This window comes from Notamacropus eugenii, chromosome 3 (assembly GCF_028372415.1).
Source record: "Notamacropus eugenii isolate mMacEug1 chromosome 3, mMacEug1.pri_v2, whole genome shotgun sequence".
Taxonomy (NCBI): Eukaryota; Metazoa; Chordata; class Mammalia; order Diprotodontia; family Macropodidae; genus Notamacropus; species Notamacropus eugenii.
This window is the reverse complement of record NC_092874.1, coordinates 489,021,735-489,040,022: the sequence shown is the minus strand read 5'-3', so window position 1 is coordinate 489,040,022 and position 18,288 is coordinate 489,021,735. Positions and strand designations below refer to the sequence as shown.

General features: G+C 47.2%; 1 protein-coding gene across 2 annotated transcripts in view; it reads right to left on the bottom strand.

Annotated features, from left to right (window-relative positions):
* Positions 1 to 2,440: 2,440 nt before the first annotated feature.
* UBP1 (upstream binding protein 1) overlaps positions 2,441 to 18,288 on the bottom strand; it is a 29,584-nt gene continuing 13,736 nt past the window's right edge. For both annotated transcript variants that reach the window (XM_072599296.1, XM_072599297.1), the window contains 8 exons: positions 16,955 to 17,058; positions 14,812 to 14,866; positions 14,552 to 14,645; positions 13,395 to 13,485; positions 12,661 to 12,773; positions 5,956 to 6,098; positions 5,457 to 5,508; positions 2,441 to 4,849 (listed from right to left, as the gene is read on the bottom strand). In XM_072599296.1, coding sequence (XP_072455397.1) covers positions 4,812 to 4,849; positions 5,457 to 5,508; positions 5,956 to 6,098; positions 12,661 to 12,773; positions 13,395 to 13,485; positions 14,552 to 14,645; positions 14,812 to 14,866; positions 16,955 to 17,058 — 690 coding nt within the window. In that variant the 3' untranslated portion in view covers positions 2,441 to 4,811. The remainder of the gene's footprint in view (positions 4,850 to 5,456; positions 5,509 to 5,955; positions 6,099 to 12,660; positions 12,774 to 13,394; positions 13,486 to 14,551; positions 14,646 to 14,811; positions 14,867 to 16,954; positions 17,059 to 18,288) is intronic.

The following is an 18,288-nucleotide window of genomic DNA, read 5'->3' as shown; positions in this document are numbered from 1 at the left end:
ACTTGCCAAAAAGATTATTTTATGGAGAACCTGCATGGGGCAGGTGATCACATAGTGGCCAGAAGAAATGACACAAGGACACTCTCAAGGTCTCTCTCAAGAACTTTGGATTTGACTGTGCAACATGGAAGGCACTGGAACAGGACTGCTCAGCATGGTGTGCCCACATAAGTAAAGGTTCTGTGCTCTTTGGGCAAAGCAGAATTGAGGCGGCACAAAGTAAACGCAGGGTGCGCAAATATTCATATGGACTATCTGTGCCCAACCTCTGGTAGAGCATTCTGAGCTCGTATTGGTCTGATCAGCCACAGATGGACACACTGAAATTTTCACTTTACAACGGTGATGTCACTTTGGTCCTCTTTGAAGATGAAAGCCAACAACCAACCAACCACACCTGGACAGTCTATCAGTACCGTGCGAGGAAACTAAATCACTTCCATCTGAATTGTCTTAGGAAGATTCTGAAGATCGCCTGGCAGGATAAGGTAGCAAACACTGAGATCTTTTCTCAAGCTAAGTCACCAAGCATTCAAACTCTACTGAAGAGACCACAACTCCTAACGGCTGGCCACGTTCAAATGCCAAATGTATGGTTGCCAAAAAACCTACTTTACAGAGAGCTCACCCAAGGAAACTGTCTCTTTTAATAACTTTGGAACTGACTGTGTGACATGAGACACTGGCACAGGATTGCCCAGTATAGCATGCCCATATCAGAGAAAACTGCTCTATAAGCAAAGAACTCTAGTAGCTCAAAAGAAACACAAGATGCGCAAATGTAGAGAATCCACCACAAATGTTCACATGGACTATTAGTGCCTGACCCATGGTAGAGCATTCCGAGTCTCATCAGCCGCAGTCACATGCATTATAACAACTCTAACATATTGATATGATTTTGGTTCTGAGAACAAAGAAGAGCCAACAAACCAACTAATCCCTGGTGTTAGTTTGATAAATGTGAATCACTTGCATACTGTGAATATGACACCTTGTTCAGAAAGATGCTGCAAAGAATCTTTTCTCCACTTGTCCATTCCCTTATTTTGTGTTAAATGTTTGTGCAAAAACTAATTTTATGGAATCAAAACCATCTATTTTATCTTGTGATCCCTTCTCTCACCTCGTCATGAACTATACTACCTGTAGACCTGAAAAAAAAGGTTCTTCCTCTTTCAATTTCTGGATGACGTGACCTTCTCTGTTTTGGTAATGTTGCAACTTAAACGTTCCATTCAGCAGTCCTGCTGCCCAATCCTCCATTTTTGTTGAACAGTGAATCAGTGAGTCCTTCTAGGATCTGGGATCTTCAAGTCCACAAACACTGTTCGTTGTGGAGCTAATTTGTTTCATGTATCAACCTCTCTCTTCTTTGCTACCAAACTGACTTAATCACAACTGGTTGTAGAGGCAAGCAGTAGTAGCTTGCCATCTGGTATGCACAGACCAGTGAGGTGGTGCGGCATATAGGCATCCAATCTGGAGTAAGACTTACCTTTAAATCCAGCCTCAGACCCATTAATAACTGTGTGACCCTGGGAAAATAGCTTTGCCTCTGCGTGCCTCAGTTTCCTCACCTGTAAAATGAGAATAATAACAGCACCTTCCTTCCAGCTGTTTTGAGGTTCAAATGAGGTCATTTATAAAGTACTTAGCATAATATCTGGAACACTGCAAATGCTATAGAAATGTTGGCTATTATTCACTTTTTTCACAACTCTCCAGTCTTGCTCCCTTGTTCCTTTATGTGAATTTCCATTTTTCTTGATAAAATATTTTAGTACTTTGACCTGCATATCTCTGAACAATCAATTTAAAATAGCACTGTCATTATACAGACTTGGTCTACCCTGTTCCTCCGTTGTTTCTCCTGTTAAGAGCAGGGGTTGTCTTTGGATTTTTTTCCTGTGTCCTCAGCACTTGGCCCATTCTCCAAAGGTAATCAGTGACCTCTCCTCCTATACCTCCCACAGGCATCCCTTTCCCCGCCTTTCTGGCTGAGCATCTCATCTCCTAGAAAACAAAGAGCCCCTTTTCCTTCCCACCACCACCACTCTTCCTTTGCACTGGGCTCGGATAATTAGACCTTCTCCTCACCAAGCAAGGTGAGTCCTTCCTCCCTGTCTTCTCCAGCAAATCACCTCACCTCCACCATCCTCTTCAATGTTTGTTTTCTGGCTCCTTCCCTGTTGCCTGGGAATATGACCATCTCTGAGTTTCGAAAACAAGCCCAAACAGTCCTTGCTTTCTCACCCCGTCACAAGCTCATCCTAACTAGCTGCAGAGAAGACTGAGTTGAATTCGTTTTCATAATGTGCACAAATGACCAGCTCTGGGGCACACTCAAGAAAACAAGCTGGCTAGAAAGAATTGGGAGGCAAGATTTTCTAATCCACTCATTTAGTAGACAGTAAAAAATAGTTCAGAGAACACAGAATGGGACCATTTTTTTTCCAAGTTTATTTAAAAAGCATACAAACCCTGACATATGCACTCATGCTATAAGGCAAAAGAGACCATCTCTCCCCATCCAGGGAACAGGCTGCATGGTCATCAATACCACTCATAGCAGCCTCCACTTCATGACCAACAAAACTACTTGGCTCCTTATCCCAGTGGCTTTGCCATGGACCTGTCAGAGACATGGAGTTCAGGGGGCTTATTGCTGTACTCTCCGGGAGGACACATCTCTGAGCAAAGCTTATATGATCTCTCTCTCTCTCTCTCACTCTCACACACATACACACAGATTTTCTTGTTATTTAAATGCTGACACAGGGACAGACACTTCCTTTACAAAAAGACACTGCATACTTCATCTCGCCACGACAGAGTGAAGGAAGGCCCACTGCCTCTGATGCTTCTGGGCAACCACTGACTGTCTGAGGCAGAAAATGAGCAGAGGCAAAAGTCTAATGAACAGCAATGCCCCGGGACTCATGGGTCTCCAACTGTGTACTCAAAGACTTTTTACCATGTCTCCTTAAAAACAGAGACACAACCCCCATGTAGGAAAAGTGGGGAGTGACTTCCCTGGTGGGGTCTGAGGGAGGGAATGCTGCCTGTCTGTCTTCAGCTCCCATATCCTGCAGCCAGCAGAGACAGTAGAGGAGGAAGGGCAAAAGTGGCCAGAGAAGCTCTCTCTGAGGTCTGGCTAAGAAGCACAGAGGGGCACCATTAACATGGCGGGAAAAGAAACACATTTGCAAAATGTTCAGAAAACATTTATTACAGTTAAACTAAAATGTGTACATCCCACTCTTTAAAACAGCAATTTGCTGGTGTGATCATTTAATTCCAGGTGCCCAGGGCAAACTGATGCACAATTTTCCTCTGTGAAATCTGAGGTTTGATAGATTCAAGTGGGCAATTTCCCCACTTCTCAAACTGTAGGGTCAATTTAGAAACCATGCGAAGGGTCCATGTCAGTGGTTGCTATGTGCTGAGGTCTGAATAGTGACCCCCAAGGGTCACCAACAGGCAAACAAGCCCTCAGACACTGAACTTGACCTGTTGGCTTCCCTTGCCCCTACCTTGATACCAGGGAATGAAATATTTGGTCATGAAAAGGCTCCTCTCTGGGTCCCAAGGGCATTGTGAGAAGTTTCAAAGGGGAAAAATGAAATTCTACCACTGGTGAGGATCAGTTTTCTGTAGCATCTCCACAGAAGCACTACAGAATTTTTAAAACTTGGACCCTGTCCCAGTGAGGAAAGATATAAACCTAGCCTTCTCCCCCCAAAAGCCACATGGGTCCAAACATGCATACATGCACACACCAGATTTGAAACTATAATGGGACAAAAGCCAACATGTGTACCCTCAGCACATAATACTACACTAGGCAAAGGAGCTGAAAGATGATCCCAGATTTCACTTTTGTGAATAGTTTGGCCCAAAGGGGGAGAAGATCCCAAAATGGCTTCTTTACTTGATGGGAAAGCCAAGGCCCATACCCTGTTCTAATGCCCCCAGAGACAAAGGGCCAAGGACCGCCACACCTGGGCACACCTGGACTGAACAGCAGGAGTAGACACTACACGTGGCCTTTAAGTCCCTCTGACACTAAGTGCCAAGCTCTTACCACCAGGAACATTTCTGTTTTCTTCTGTGTTACGCCTCTCTGGCATCTGGGCCAGGAGATCAACATTTAAAAAGAAAAGAAAAAAAAGGGGGGGGGAAAAAGACAAAAACAGGGAAAAAAGCTGACATGAGCAGAGCTTCCCCTCAAACAAGGAATTGAGGGTACTGGGAGCCACTCCAAGGGTTCTGCGTCCAACATACTCCAATGACTATGTGGCCCAGGGACGTGTCTGGTTGCAGCTGGCTTCCAAGTCGCACATCTCCACCCACGCCTCACATGCGCACACACACTCAGACACAGAGGAGGCCTGACCCACAAGCTGGTGGTGTTCTCAACCTCACTTGTCCCTGCATCCTGCTCCTCTGCCCCCAGGCCTCCCCAAGTCACCGGACAAATAAACTGGCACAGAAAGGGCTACATTCATTTCCAAACCAGACACAGTATCATGGAGAGTGAGGTGGCTCCCGCGCCCCATCAAGGGCAAACAGCCCTGGGGAGGTCCGCATCTACCTCCGTACTCCCAGGAGAACTGATGGTGAGGGCAGTGGTGAGAAGCTAGTCCGCCTCTCAGGCAGCGCATCACAAAGGTCACCTCATGTTTTCAATATGAAACATTTGTAAGCGGTGAAGTCCAATCCCAGGGCCCCTCAGGTCCAGTCTCCATACACAGAAGGTGAAGTGAAGCTTCAATTCATACTGAGGCAAAACCAGCACATGCCTGGTTTCATTTCAAAATGATATGGAACCCTTCACCATTTTCCGCTGGGGGACAGAAAAGCAGAGTTAGAGGAGACGGCTGCCTGTGGCTGCAGGGTGGCCCAAGGCTCTGTTCAACATGCAACATGCAAAGGGAGGATATACCAAGCCCCTGTCTGACCCCTCCCTCTTTCAGTCCTGCAGCAAAGACCCTGACTTGCCAGCCCCAGCCCTCATCCCCACCAGATACAGGACAGAAGGGACTCTGACAGAGAAGCCAAGGGGCTGTGACTGTGGGATAGTGGGAGGAAAGTCTCAAGACGTCTGGCCGCATCACTGGGAAAGTTGGGGCACAGAGAAGAGCTGTACAAGATCCAAATGGGGTGAATCAGCTTTACCTCTCAACATTGGGGCTGTCTTAAGTGCTCTCTGTTCACCTGGCCCCCTCTCCTGAAGAATTAGATCAAGCACCACCCGCCACCCATCAAAAATGCTGAAAATTTTGGTCAGTAGCTCTTGCCACCCATAGGTCTGAGGTCTGGACCCCAAAGGCCCAGAAAGGAGTCACCAAGGCTTCCCTCGGGACAGTGTCAGGACAGTGCAGAGCACCAGCCACACCCACAGATGGAAGTGCCCCAACACCCAGACACGCTCTCCCAGGCACACAAGATACCTTTTATAGTGGCGAATAAGAAACAACTCTCATCTTGAAAGTTCTGAACCACCTAGAAAGATGAAGCAAGTGTGAGACAGCACAATGAGCCCTGACCACAAGAAAGGAGAAGGTCCTGCTGACAAGAAGAAGCCATGTGTTGTCATCTAGGCTACTCCTATCCAAAACCACTCAGAAATGCAGTCAGGGGCCTCTGCCCTTGGGACCCTCGGGTGCACGTGGATGGAAAAGCCGCTGGGCTCTGACCCTCTCACCCAAGGACACAGACAGAGTAGCCACATGGATCCAGTCACATTGAAGGGGCCTGGCCGTCCAAACGCTCTCTCCCCTCCACCACAGAGCTGCTGGTCACAGAGGAAGTTGGACACGGTGTATAGTTCAGACTAAAGGGTGATGACCAATCTCCCCTTAGTGTAAGACCTGGCCTTGGAATCACACCGGTTCTGTGGTCAATAGAGGGTCAGCCACTAGCACCGCCAGGCCAGGCCAGCTGCCTTACCTGGTCATTGAGGAGAATGTGAATCCCAGTGGGACCCTGTCTGTACACCTGGTTAATCTGGTGCAAAGGAACACTGAATGCGGATGCCAATTTCCGTGTCACTTCTGAGGCTGCCATCTCTTCCAGGTAGATCGCGTGATAAACTGAAAGCATGAGAAACACCAAGATGCAGCTGCGGCAAGAACTGTGCAGCAGCAAGTGGCCCTGGAAGGGGGGGGTGGGCAGAGACAACTTCACCTCCTCCTGCCCCCTTTGATACAGGCTCCTTGCCCAGGGCCTATCAGGGTGTCACCTGTACCCACCTTGGGGACCTCTCAGACTGAACAAGTCTGAGCTCTGACTCTTACTAGTTCTGTGACCTTTTACCCCTCAGTTTCTTCATCTATAAAATGGGATGATTGCAAGGCCCAGGTGAAGACAGCCTGACTGAAGCCTGTGGGCAAGTGGCTAACAGTTCCCCTGACTGGCCAAGAAATCAGAACCCCGCCCTCCTCAGAAAGCATAAGGGGAAGACACCTGTGTTCAAACATGCATAACCTAGCTGGAAGACTGGCAGGACGAAAGGAGGAGGTAAAAATGATCCCCAGACACCAAAACCACCAAGGTCCTCCCACCCAGGCCAGCTTCTCACTTAGTTACTGAGTCAGTTCAATGGGAAGTCTCCACAACCCTTACGGAGCCAGAAGTGCTTACAAGCTAAGTGGAAGAGGGAGCAAGTCAGCTGGAGTGTCCTATGCCTGACAGAAGCAACACTAAGGGAGGGGAGGGGCAGATTCTGAGAGACACAAAGAATCCCAAGCAGGACAAAGTCACTGACCTGGGGTGGGGCTAGAGTGGAGGGTGTGGATGGGAATAATCTGAAAAGGGAACCAGTGTGGAGGGTTTTAAATGCCAAGGAAAAGGCATTATCTTTTTATCATAAAGGCAGCAAGGAGCGAGCACCTTCAGAATACCAGCATGGCAGCTGCAGGGAGAGAAAACTGGGAGTCTGGGAGCTCACCAGGAGGTATTTTAATGGACCTGGAGAAAGGTGAAAAGAGTCCATAGTAGGCAGAGACCCCTGGAGCAGGAAGGACATCCATGGCCTCAGGGTGAGGATAATCATGTTCGAAGACCTGGCTGCAGAGGCAAGGGGAGCTAGATTCAAATCCAGCATCAGACACTAAACAGCTACCAAACCCTGGGCAAGCTGCTTAAGCTCCCTTGGCCTCAGTTTCCTTGTCTGCAAAATAATGCTGACTACCAACCTCACAGGGCTGTTGTGAGGATCAAATGAGTGAGAAATGGGCTTATCCCAGTGCCTGGCACACAGGAGGTTCTTACGCCCATTCCACATTCCCTAAGGGAGCTGCTGGACATGAGAATCCTGCCTCCTCCTCCTTCATCTCCTCCTGACCCAGTACACTCCCCATCCCCACCCTGGCCTGCCCCCTACAAACACACCTGGCCTCTACTTTCTCTGCTCCTGTCCCTCCCTCCAGGGCCTCTCTCTTTTCTAAACCCTCCGACCTCAAACTGCTCTCTCCAAAGTGACCAGTGTTTTAACTGCCACATTGGATAGCCATGTCACAATCCTCAGCCTCCTTGACCTCTCTGCAGCCTTGGACACTCAAACACCCTCTCTGGACAGAAGCCCCAAAAGCCATCATGGCAAAGAGGAATCATAGTCAAGAGGGAGCCCATGACGACCAGCAATCACTGCTAACCTCCCCACAGACAGGCTCAGAAGCATCCCAAAGTCACTGGCCCCTACTTTTAGCTTCCCTCTCAGAGTCAATCTTTCAGGGAAACAATCCTGAGAAGGGGCCAGTCATGGCCACCAAATGCCACACCTAGGACAAACCAGCTGGACTGCCTGAAGCAGTCAGGCCTGCTGAGGAAAGACAGAAGGCAGCCCATGGCAGGCAAGTCAAACCACTCCTACCACTGGACCACCACTGCCCCCCCCTCAGACCCTGAGCCCAAGAGCCCTGAGAAGAGCCAGGGTGGAAGCCTGGCTGGTGCCGTCTGCCACCATCCTGGGGAGTTGCAGCCCCAGCTGCTCACTCCTCTGAACTACCTTCTTTTGGACATGACTGATGCAGAACTCATATGTACACACATATTCACATGACTATATGTTACACACATTTTTTAATAGGTTTTATTTTTCTTATCTCTCTGATTGGGGGGGAGGGTGATAATTTGGAAAATAAAACAATTTTAAAAAACTGACAGCCCTTGGCACTATCAAATGGCTCAATACCAGAAAACAATCTGATCTGGTGAGGGGGAACAATACAAAAGAGACGGATGTTAGCTCTTTCCTCCCCACTCTCATCTCCCCATCAGAGAACAAGCAGGGTGGCCTCCCTTTTCTATCTGGATCTCCAGCACTGAGTGCTGGGCTTTGTACACAGTAAACACTCAATACAGACTTCCTTTGGTCCTGCTTTTCCTCCTATCAGACCATTCCTCTGCCAGATCTTCAGCCAGTTCATGCTCACTCTTCCAAGGCTCTGCCTTTCCCTTTCCCATAACACTAGCTCATCCACTCCCATGAGTTGAACGACCTCTACAAAGACAATTCTTAGACCTGTGACGCAGTTCTCATCCTGCATCAGTGACTGGATGGCCCAAAAGATCACCATCTCCACATGGCTGAAAAAGAACTCCATCATCTTTTCCCCAGTGACTGGTCCCAGCAAGTGCTCCCTCACCTTCACTGCACAAATCCGGCATGGTCAGATCGTGGTGCTTCTCCCTTCACAACATCTCTCCAATCACCCCTAATACTCTACACACCAAATGTGCACTTGAGTTCAGGTGCCTGTGACCTTTTACCTGGAGTGGCACAATATTCTTCTAATTCAGGAGTGCTCGGGGTCTGGCTACTGAACCCTAAGCGATATCCTTCCACGCGGTTGCTCCGTCACGCCGGTCACGTCCAAACCTACAGGGCCCCATGTGGAGTTTTCTGAGCAGAGATACTGCAGGGGTTGGCCATTACCCTCTCCAATTCATTTTACAGATGAGGGAACTGAAGCAAACAGGGTGACACAGCTAGATAGTATCTGAGGCCAGATTTGAACTCTGGTAAAGGAGCCTTCCTGATTCTAGGCCCAGGACTCAATCCTATTAATTTTATTCTTAAAGGCACTATTCTGAGAAGGGATCCAAAGGCATTTCACAAGGTTGCCAACAGGGCCCTGTTCTGATGAGTCTCACAACTTCCAATCTTTCCCCACTCCATTTCATCCGCTGCTCAGTGGCCAGGATGGTTTCCCTAAACTCTTAACCCTACTCAATAAAGTGTCCCCAGGAGCTCCCTATCACCTTTCTTCTATTTTGCACATTTTACTCCTCCTCAACAAACCCTAAACTCAACTACACTGGCTGTGAAAGATGTCATCTCACCTTCAACTCTCAGATCTCAGGCTTCCTTCAAGATAGAGGCCCCATCTCACTTCTGTCAGGGGCCTTTTTAGCACCACCCCCTCCCCAGTGCCTTTTGTTTTAAAGTTCCTTCCCACTTACATTGTACATATCCTGCGTGTTGGTACTGCACCCCCCACCCCCATTAGAATGTGAGCTACTTGAGGACGAGAGGTTTTAGTCTTTTTTTCTATCCCCAGGACTTAGCAATGCCTGGCACAAAATAAACACTAAATGTGCTGTATGACAGCCCATGTCACAGAAATGAAACCTCAAACTCAGGCTTTCCCGGCACCAGGGTTGAGTCTGTCTACTGTCATGCTGGCTTCCCCTCTCTGTCTCTAGATAAAAGCAGTAAAGACAGTTGGATGAAGACCGCATCCATCCTCTGACCACTTCCGTTACCTGACATCAATCCTTCTCCGTGCTATTTTTCCTTCTAACCCGAAATGAACTGTCTGCTCAAAACCTCTTCAATTTCAAGGAATCAAAAGAATCTGCTTGGATTATTTGTCAAAGCCACACATCCCATCGTGGCAAGACCAATGAAGAGCTGACTGTGATATTTCAGACTCGAATTGCACTTTGAATGGACTGCGGTGGATGGTTCGGGGCTGCACTCATATCCTCAGCAGTGCTTGTCCAATCTAGAGTTCAGTTAAAAGGATATAAGTGGCTAAGCTCTCTCCTATCCTGACTTTTTAAAAAGTAAATTCTCACAGTGGATTTTTAGTTGCTCCAAATTCTTGTTACAATTTTCTTTCTTTAGCTTTGCAAAGTATCTGTTTTACAGGAACTCATATAGCATGAACACTGGCACAACTGCCTTTGGCAACGGTCATTTTCTACTGACGCTGGCACAGCCTTGCCAGGAGCTTGAGCTTTTAAAGTTCTAATTTAAGAAATATTTTGCAACTGAAGCTGTCGAAATATTGACAGTGCTCTGGTACATTAACAGTCAAACATTCTATGCATTTTATAGTTATTCTGAAGGAAAATTCCTTTTATATGACTGTTACCATATAGAAACAGTAGTGTTTTGTCCAGGCTTTTATTTTGTAGCCTTAACCTGCAACACTGCAGCAGTTTCTGTTGCAAATGGTTTATTGATTTCCTAAGTGAAGGTCAGGTCTTCCACAAATGTCTGTCATTATACCCATCTTTCTCTTGCTCTGCTATGGCTAACACTTCTAGAACATAAGCTACGAAGCGGCTGGGGCCTGTTGATTTTCCCTCTGCAGAACCATCTCTCCAATCCAACCCCTCGTCTCCTGACCCAGCCCTGCTGGAGCAGACCTTCATCACTTCATGTCTGGAATACTGCCAGAGGGGCATCTGCCTCCCTGCAGTTCATCCTTCATTCAGCCTCCAAAGGGACTGTACTGAGTAAAACACCAGTGCCAAGAGCCGCCAAATTCTATTTGGATTTTTCAAAGCCTCCTCCTACTTTTCCATCACTGAATGCTCTCTCCATACGCTCTGAACGGTGATCCAGCCATTTTCTCTGCCTGTCCCTCAAGCCTGGAATTCCCTCCTTCCTTGTCTCTGCCTCCTGGCTTCCTTTAGGTCTCAGCTAAAATTTCAATTTTAGGGAATGAAGCCTTTCTTAAAAACAAGAACCATTTTCCAAACTCCCTTAGCGATAATGCCTTTCCTCTCTTAAAACCAAGCGATATCCATACATGTCTCCACTGCAGTTATTTGCATGTTATCTCTTTCACCAAACTGCGAGCTCCAGAGGCAGGGACAGAACAGTTTTTTGTGGTTCTTTCTATCTCTAGCACTTAGCTTGGGAAATGGCAGAAAACTTAACAAACGTCCGGTGACTTCACTTACCTATACTTTGAACCTAGCACCTCATCACAGGTCTTTTCTGTCTCTACTGAAAGAAGAGTGGTTTGGGATGTTATTTTTAATATAATTATACTGACTGCTTTTCTGACGCTGAACCACTGTTGCATCCCTGATATAAACCCAATTTGGTCATAATGATTTCTTGAACAAACTGCTGTAGTCTGTCTGACAGAATTACATTTAAAATTTGTGAATCAATGTTCTTTCATTATACTGATCTATAGGTTCTCTTTCTCTGCTTTATCCTTTCCTGGTTTAGGTATCAGGATTATACTTGGTTGATAAGAGAAGTATGGCAGGGTGCTTTTTTAATTTTTGGACATAACTTTGTTCTGTACATTGGGACAGAATTGGAGTTTTGTGGCTAACTCCTTAACATCTGGTTCTACTTTGTTCTCCGAGATTATATAGCATTTAACATTTCTACATGGTACCCTTTTAAATATGGGCCTTTTGTAATTTTGAAGGTAGTCTTTTATTTCTTTCGTGTATTCAGTTTAGCTAGGAGAGTAGATGGCATAAATTCTTTTTATTTCTTCTTGTGTGATTCCCCTTGTTTATTTTTTAAGTTTCTTGATGTGATTTTCTGCCCTCTGACAAATACAACTATAGAGAAGCAGGGAAAGCCTTACGTTAACCGACACAAAACGAAGTAAGCAGAGTCAAGAAAACACAATGACGACAATGTAAATGGAAGTACAAAACAATACAAAAAAGCTGTAAAACGAACAGTGTAAAGTGAACAGGCCAGACTCCAAAGAAAAGACTAAAGAAGACCATCCTTTCCAGAAATAGAGGCCTGGAGGTATCTACAGGGAGGAGACTTGGCATATAGGGTCGAATTCATCATTATCACCATTATTACTATTGCAGCGCTGACTGGTTTTGCTTTGTTTTTTCCTTTTAAAAAATTTTGTTAAAAGAGGTAAGTCCATGGTCAGTGAGGAGGAAGGAGACGGGGGGATGTACAGGCAACATAAAAGTAAAATATGTCAAGAGAAATCTACTGTCTAAAATAGCAGCGATGAACCAAAGCATTTTCCTGGCCCGCCTCTTGGTGGCAATGTTCATGTTCTCTAAGTAGTCCTTACGTGGAGAAATGTGACTGCAAGATTTCTGCACAAGACCCTCCTCTCCAACACTCCACAAGCATTTATCTATCAGGGATGACAGTGTGTGAGGCTCTGTGGTCACAAATACCAAAGGGGAATAACTCCTGCCCTCAAGGAGCTTCCATTCAAAGAGAAACAGGGAGAAAAAGTAGGCCCAGTCCTGCTCCCTGTGCACTCGGAGCTTGCTCCCAGCATTCCGAGCCCCATCTCCTCATACCCCACCACTGGATGCCTAAAAGAACGTCCAGCTGCTGGTGTTAGCAACTCAGCTTCCTAGGCCCTGAGAGAGTTGCCTCCTAAGCCCCAAGCATTACAGAATACATACCATAGACTGCACCATCACTGCGATCTCCTTGGCCAGCATCTGCTTGCTTTTCTGGCTGGGCACCCTGAGGCTGCTCCTGGCAGACGTACATGGTGAGACGAGGTCTAATTGTCCTGCAGGCACAAGATGCTACGTAATGAGAAAGCTGCAGCTGTCTCCTTGCTGTCACCTTTTCTTACATGAGGATTACTTAGAAAACACAAATGAAACTACAAACAAGTGAAAGATAGTTATCATTTGGGTAACACTTTGAAGTTTGGAAACTGCAATCTGATCTCATTTAGACAACCTGGTAAGGCAAGTTCTAGTATTATCCCCATTTAAAAATGAAAATGAGCCTCAGAGAGGTAGAGTATGACAAGACAGAACCTGAGACCTTTCTGACTCAGTCGACACTCTGTCCAGGACCTCGCTTACTGCCTCCTTCCCAACGGTCCCAGGTCCCTGAATCTGCTGATCTGAATTCCAAACTCCAAATTTAGGGTTAGATCTAAGGCTAATCCGTTGATCGTGGAACCCCAAGTCCTGTCCCCTAGCCACAACTCTAGGGAATCAGCAGCCAACAGGAGAAGCTCTGTTTCTTGGCCACAGTGACCAGGACTGCCCACTCCCCAGAGGGCAACCAGCACACCAACTCTTGTCAGCAGGTGAATCCCAACCCAACTCCTGAAGGCTGAGATTCTCTCCCTGGAAGAAAGGCACACTCAGGCTGCCCCTGAACCTCTCTCTCTTACCTTGACTTCAGTGCATTGTAGAGCCGAATGCCATCAGGTGGGCCACAGATTTGTACGAGGTCCTCTCTTGTCAATTTTAATAAATCTGCACCTGAAAGAAGGAGTGATAGGACTGCCCCTGAAAGCTACAAACCACGGGGGCCATTTTTCTGATTCTGACTGGAGATATCACCTAGAACTCCCATGGGGATGCCCCTCCTCCCATGCCAGCTTCCTGTCCAGAAAGTGCATTCTTCACCCAGGACACTGGAAACCCAGAGAAAGGCTGCAAAGAGAGGCAGATGGGGGCTTCCTTTGACCTCTGACCATATTCTTCAACAACCACAACTCACATCTCTAAGCTCATTTTCTTTAGAACAGACTGGATAAATCTAACTATAATCACCTGGGTTCTTTCGGGATTTCCAACTTTACCAAACTAATGACTCAGGTAGCTCATTGAAACTGGGATTCCAGCAAGACTGCCCCTTGGCCAATCTTCCCTAAGAGAAATGAGGAACAGAGCTGCCTTTCCATCTTTGAAGGTTTGCCCCTCATAAGAAACACAGGCCTTCCTGGGAGTCCACTTTCTGGTACTATGCCCCATCATGACCTCAGACCAAAGCCAGCTGGCTGGCTGTCAGGTGGGTTCTCTGTATATGATGAGCCAGCACAGGCAGTAAGCAGGTGTGGCTACAAATTCACCTAAGAGTATCCCAAACACCTGCCTTTTTTCCACATTCATCTCAGGAATATGGAGATCAGCTAGAAACCCTCCAATGTTGAATGGCAAAGGACAAGCCAACACAGGTTCAAAAACTGCCCTTTTCCCCAGTGAAGATAAAGGACTTTCTCATTTTTCTAAGTTCCTTCTTACACACAAGCTTTCCTTGGCTCTGGCACAATAAAAAAGCAGATTATCTGCATTCAAATAAGCACTGCAAATGGGACTTGAGTTTTAAATTTAAGAGGTAGAAAAAGAGAAAGCCCCACTGATGACATTTCTATATCCAAATCTTCTCATGGGGCATCTCATGAAAACAGAACTGTCCCTAGTATCCTGCAATCCACACTGGGGCCCTGTGGCCCCATGTCCATTGGTATATGCACAGCACCTGGCCAAAGCAAATGCTTGATGACTGGCACGAGAGCCCCTGCTGAGAAAGAGCAGGACATACCTGAGAAATTGGCAAAGAGTCTCGCGTAGGTGGCAAACCTGTGCCTGAGCAGCCATTGCTGGGCTTCCTGGATGGTGGCTGATGGGTGAAGTTGCTGGGGTAGGGAGAGAGCAGCATGTAGAGCCCACATTTAGCTGCCCCCCACATTCCAAACTGCCTCCCCCTGCTGGCAGCACCAATACCCACAGAAGGCTGGTGGAGGCTGGCTCTGTCTTCCCAACAAAGTATGACCATCACTTGTGGCAAAGAGAGATACTCACTTCACTGGAGCCTTGGGAAATTCCTTCTCCTTGATGGTTTGGGGAGGAGGAATTGCTAGGGAGAAGGAAGGAAGGGAGAGGAGAGCTTTTATATCGAATCTGACTAAGCAAGACCAGATTGAGTCACCCAGAAACCAAAAGCCCAAATCATAAGGAGACCCCCAAGACCTGGGCAAGATCAAAAAGCATCCAGCCCAGTCTCTGAGACAGAGTCCTAGACTTGGAGTCATGAGATGAGGGGTCTGCTCCTGATGAACTATGCAACACTCCTCTAAACTGAATGGGATGGACAAAATGGTCCTTCTGAAGGCCCATGGCTTAAGTATGGCTTTCTCTAGCTCACATGGCCCTACATATGGAGCTGGAAGGAGTCTCTGAGACCAAGCGACCCACTGTGAAAGGAAATACTGTGAAAGAAACCCAAAGAAAAGAAACAAAATGCTAATTGTCTTTTTTTTTTTTAACAAAATCAATTACTGAAATTGAGATTAGGGATCCAGGGAAAGGAAAAAGACCTTAACAAATCTAATCAACAAAATCTTGACCCTAAAAAAGTTAGAACTCCTCCCATTAGAAGAGAAGGTTCTGCAGCCCATTAGTCATGGCCTGACAGACAAGTGGTCATTCAGAAGGTGCAAACACTGACCACTACAAGCTCCACCCAAGACAATAGTGGGAGGCACCAGCTGACCAAGCTAATCTAACCTTGGGGTGCACTGAGAGAGGTGGAGCTCCCAGAACCGAGGAGGTGACAGTCCCCCTACTTCATCTGGAAGTCAGTGTTAAGTCTAGGAGCACCCAGAAGTGGAAAGGGGCAACAAGTTCTGGTCGCATGAGACTAAACTGAAGGAACTGGGGATATTTCACCTGGACAAGAGAATACCCTAGGAGACACAAGGTATCTTCAAGTACTAGAAGGGCTCATTTATGGAAGAGGGATCAGATTTGTTCAGTTAGCCCCTGTCCAAAGAGCCAAACCAGAGACTTGGGGATGGAAGCACAAAGGAGCAAATTTAGGCTTAATACCAATTGGTAAGTAGGGGATGGGTTGCCCTGGGAGGCAGGGCATCATTCCTCTTTGGGGGTTTTCAAGCAAAGGTCTGCATTCTTATTCAAGTGCTCCTGAAGCCCTTTCAAGTATTCACCCCCTTAAACACATACCCTGACCCAGCCGAAAGGGATAAGTCCCAAGAACAGAACGACCCGAATCAGTTGGCTTGGCTAAGATGCCAGAGAATACCCCGAGGGCAGCCCTGCCTCTATCTCTTCCCTCCAAACATTTCTACCCACCAAACAAATCCATGCTCAAAAGAGGCCACAAACGCACCTGGACAGTACAACCCTGTTCAGGTTCCCAGAGGCCACTCTCAATACTGGGTTTTCACTGGCAAGCTAGATGACGATGTGCATATATAATAAGCAGGAGGAGAGTTGCCCATGGAGCATGCTGGCCAAGAGTAAATGAAGATAAATCCACATCTTACTGCTGGAATCATTTTTCCATCTCTCGAGATGTCAGGAGTTTGTGGCCCAGATTCCACCCAATGCTAAGTGGCTGCCCAAGCAGCTGGTTACTGAAGAGCCAGCCTGATTCTGTCAGGGTCAGGGACTTGATGACAGCTTAGTCTGTACCAGTTTTCACCATCTACAAACACCCTGCAAAGCAGGAACTCTAGACCTGAGCCACATGAGTTGCTTCCCTGGGAGCCAGTCTGATCTGTCCTTCTCCTCAGTCTTCATTCACATGCTGGTAACAGCTATAAGCTAAAGAGGGTGGCAGAGCCACCGGTCAGAGCACCTTGCTCCAAGTTGATTTCAAATTGCAGAGGGTGAAAGGAGGAAAGGGGGAGAGTGGGAGGGAGAGATGGGGAAAGAGAGACACAGGGAGAGACCCCCAACTTTTGCCCACCACCACAGCACATCATCACATCTGCCTCAGCCACACCAGATGAGAAGCTACTTGGTTTGGGAAAAGCTCCTTAGGGGAGGCTCACAATCACCAAGGATGACAGTCCTAGCTTGACTCACAGGTCTTCCTCCATTAACATTTGGAAAAGAAAACTGATTTCCCCACTGAAGGAAAAGAGTCCTTTCCCCGAGACCGTTTTTGATGGAGCACTGCCTCCAGCTGCCTGCCACATACCTCTCAGGGACGCTGTGGGTGCTTTGCTGAGCAGAGGAGGAAGTGGGAGCAGGCGCAGGGTTATCACTGACGTAAGCTGCACTTGTGACGGACCATGGGGAGCACTAAGGAGGAACGAGAACCATGTACATTGATCACTAAGGTGCTTGTGAAAGAGAGGGAAGTCATTTCTTAATCTTTGGTTCTTCACTGACAAATGAACTGTTGACTTGAGTCCAGCCAAGGGAAACTGCATTTCTGAATGTCACCCAACACTGACCAAGGTTCTCTTTCTAGCTTGGGGATGAGAAGCAAGAATGGCCACGCCAGTGAAACATCACTAGAGTGTGAAAGGGTAAATATTACAGCCATCACTTCTGCCTCAATCTCCGCTTCCCCAAGAAACCTGTAGAGCAGGCACTGGTTCAGTGCTACAAGGCTCAATTCTTGGAGAGGCCTTTGAGATTCAGCCTCCTCCACCACGGGTGGGGTGGGGCTGAGCTGCACTGTTCACTCTGTGTTCACATTTCCCATACTCCTTTATAATATGCTATAAGCCAGGCATAAGGAGCCCAAGGGAGAAAGGGAGAGGTCCCCACCCCCTTCCGAGGGAGTCAAAGGCGTATATCATGGGCCAGAGGAAGGAGAATACATTTCACAACTCTGGCCAAGTTCCAACAGAGGAGTGTGGGACATCATGGCCTAGCAGGGACATAGTCAGTGGGTTGTGTGCCCATTGAGGGCAGCCCTGAACCAAGAGAAACCAGACCAACCACTGAAGAGGTAGAATCAGTGCCCAGCACCTGCTGAGAGAGGCTTCTTATTCTTGTAAAGCAACGAGGACATAGAAAATGACTTAAGTGGAAATCAGAGAACGGAACGCCTCCTGGCCAATGGTGGAGTTCCGTGGGCTCCTCATGCTGCCCCAGGCAAGGGACAGAAAAAATACTTTCTGTTTCTACTGAAATTAAGCACCAATGTCATGACCCAATCATACTCCTCTAGCAAGGACAGGAAAATCTGGGAGGTGCAAACATCTGACAAGGCAAGACAAAGGAGATTAGACCTTCAGTGCAGGCTCAACAACCTCGTTCAGGTACTTCTGCATGCCTGTCCACAGCCCACACTGGGGAACACTGACTAGGCACACTTGGAACACAGAGAAACCAGAAAGATATGGAAGTTGAAACGTGAGCACTCAAATCCTCTCTGTCCCATGCCAGGGAGTAGCCTTAGCAAGTCAGCTCTCCCCTAGGTACAGCAGTATCCTTGCTATTAAGTAAATGTCCCTTCGTAGCCTCTCTCTGGATGGTGGAAAAAAACTCAAAAACATTCTTTTGGAACAGAATAATTAG